We start from the raw sequence: 1571 nt of genomic DNA, 5'->3' as shown, positions 1-1571 counted from the left end.
CGGCACTCACGGAGCACGGAGCTGTCCCCGGTGCCGTAGGGGCCGTCGCGCGCAGCCGACCCCGCCAGGGCCTCCAGTTGGCTGCAGATCTGCAGGGGGACGGAGCATTGGGGAGGGGTCCTGGTGCCCGGAGGTGTCCCCGGGGGGTCCCGGGGGTCCCAGGGGGGTCCCACCTGCAGGAAGTTGCTGCTGAGGCGCTCGTAGCGCTTGAAGGCGGGCCGGCTGGTGAAGTACCCCGTCCAGAACTGGTGGGGGCCGTCGGAGTAGGGGAAGAAGTCGTCCGTCTTCACGGACCTGTGGGAACGGCCATGTGTCTGTCCAGCCATCCATCCGTCCCTCTGTCCACCCATCCATCCCTCCATCTGTGCCTCCATCCCTCCACCCATCCCTCCACCCACCCTCCAACCATCCTCCCATGCCTCCATCTCTCCATTCCTCCGCCCGTCCCTCTGTCCTCCCATCCCTCTGTCCATCCCTCCATCCGTCTGTCCGTCTGCCCTCACCAGGTGAGGTTGGCGCGGTGCAGCTCCCGGAGGTAACAGGACGGCGTGGAGTACAGCACGTGGACGCGGCTGCCGTTGGCTTGCTGGGGACACCACATCGGGGACACGGCATTGGGGACACCACGTTGGGGACACCCCACTGGGGGACACCACACTGGGGACACCCCATTAGGGACATCCCATGGGGAACACCCCATGGGGACACTCCGCCCTCACCCGCGCGTTGACGTGGGCGATGAGTTTGTCCAGGTTCTTGAACCAGAGGTTGGCGTTCTCGTAGTGGAAGTCGGAGCCCATGGTCATCACGATGTGGTCGGTGCGGTACCGCTTGGCCTGGGCACAGCGCTCCATGTCCCCAACGCGGCCACCGGGGATGTCCCCACCACCCACATCCCCCCACCCCCACCCTGTGTTCCCCACCTGCTGGGCAGCGGCCTGCAGGAAGGAGGTGACCAGGACGTCCACGTTGTTCTCGGCGCTGTCCCCGTCCACCACGGGGGGGTCGGAGCAGAGCTGGTCCCAGCAGAACCCCGAGGGGGGGTTGTAGATGTTGGGGAGGATTCCTGGGGAGGGGACGGGGTCATCGCCGGGAGGGGGGGGAAGGAGGGGAAGGGGGTCAACATTGGGGACAAGGGATGGGGTCAAGGTGACCCTAGGGATTGGAATGCGGTGACCCTAGTGAAGGGGACAGGGATGGGGTGACCCCACAAATGGGGTTGAGATGACCCCAGGGATGGGGACGGGGTTGGGGTGACCCCAAGCAACAGCGCCAGCGTTGGGAAGAACACATCCAAGATGAGCCCAGCACCGACGCGCTGGTGACACCCCCAGGAAGGGGACAGGGACACAGGGACCCCCCGGGGGACCCCAGGAAGGCCACGGGGGGGGTCCCACCGGTGAAGATGTCGCCGTCGGGGGGGGGCCCGCTGCCCCCCGCCCTCCAGATGAGCTCCATCTCCCGGCGCTCCTCTCGCGCTGCCTTGTCCTCGTGGTCCACACGGCCCAGGAACAGCGCGTCGTACCCCATCTGGGAGGGGGTCAGAGAGGTGGGAGGGGGTCAGTGCCATG

General features: G+C 67.1%; 1 protein-coding gene across 1 annotated transcript; it reads right to left on the bottom strand.

Moving 5' to 3' along the window:
- Positions 1 to 6: 6 nt before the first annotated feature.
- LOC110391176 (lysosomal alpha-mannosidase-like) lies at positions 7 to 1533 on the bottom strand (the record flags this gene model as incomplete). The annotated part of the gene is given in 6 exon segments (XM_021382942.1): positions 7 to 89; positions 174 to 294; positions 504 to 586; positions 720 to 836; positions 924 to 1066; positions 1398 to 1533. Coding segments are annotated over 6 exon segments (680 nt in total), but the record flags the coding sequence as incomplete, so codon positions are not given.
- Positions 1534 to 1571: the final 38 nt, after the last annotated feature.

This window comes from Numida meleagris, unplaced genomic scaffold (genome assembly GCF_002078875.1).
Source record: "Numida meleagris isolate 19003 breed g44 Domestic line unplaced genomic scaffold, NumMel1.0 unplaced_Scaffold322, whole genome shotgun sequence".
Taxonomy (NCBI): domain Eukaryota; kingdom Metazoa; phylum Chordata; class Aves; order Galliformes; family Numididae; genus Numida; species Numida meleagris.
This window is presented reverse-complemented; position numbering and strand designations above follow the sequence as displayed.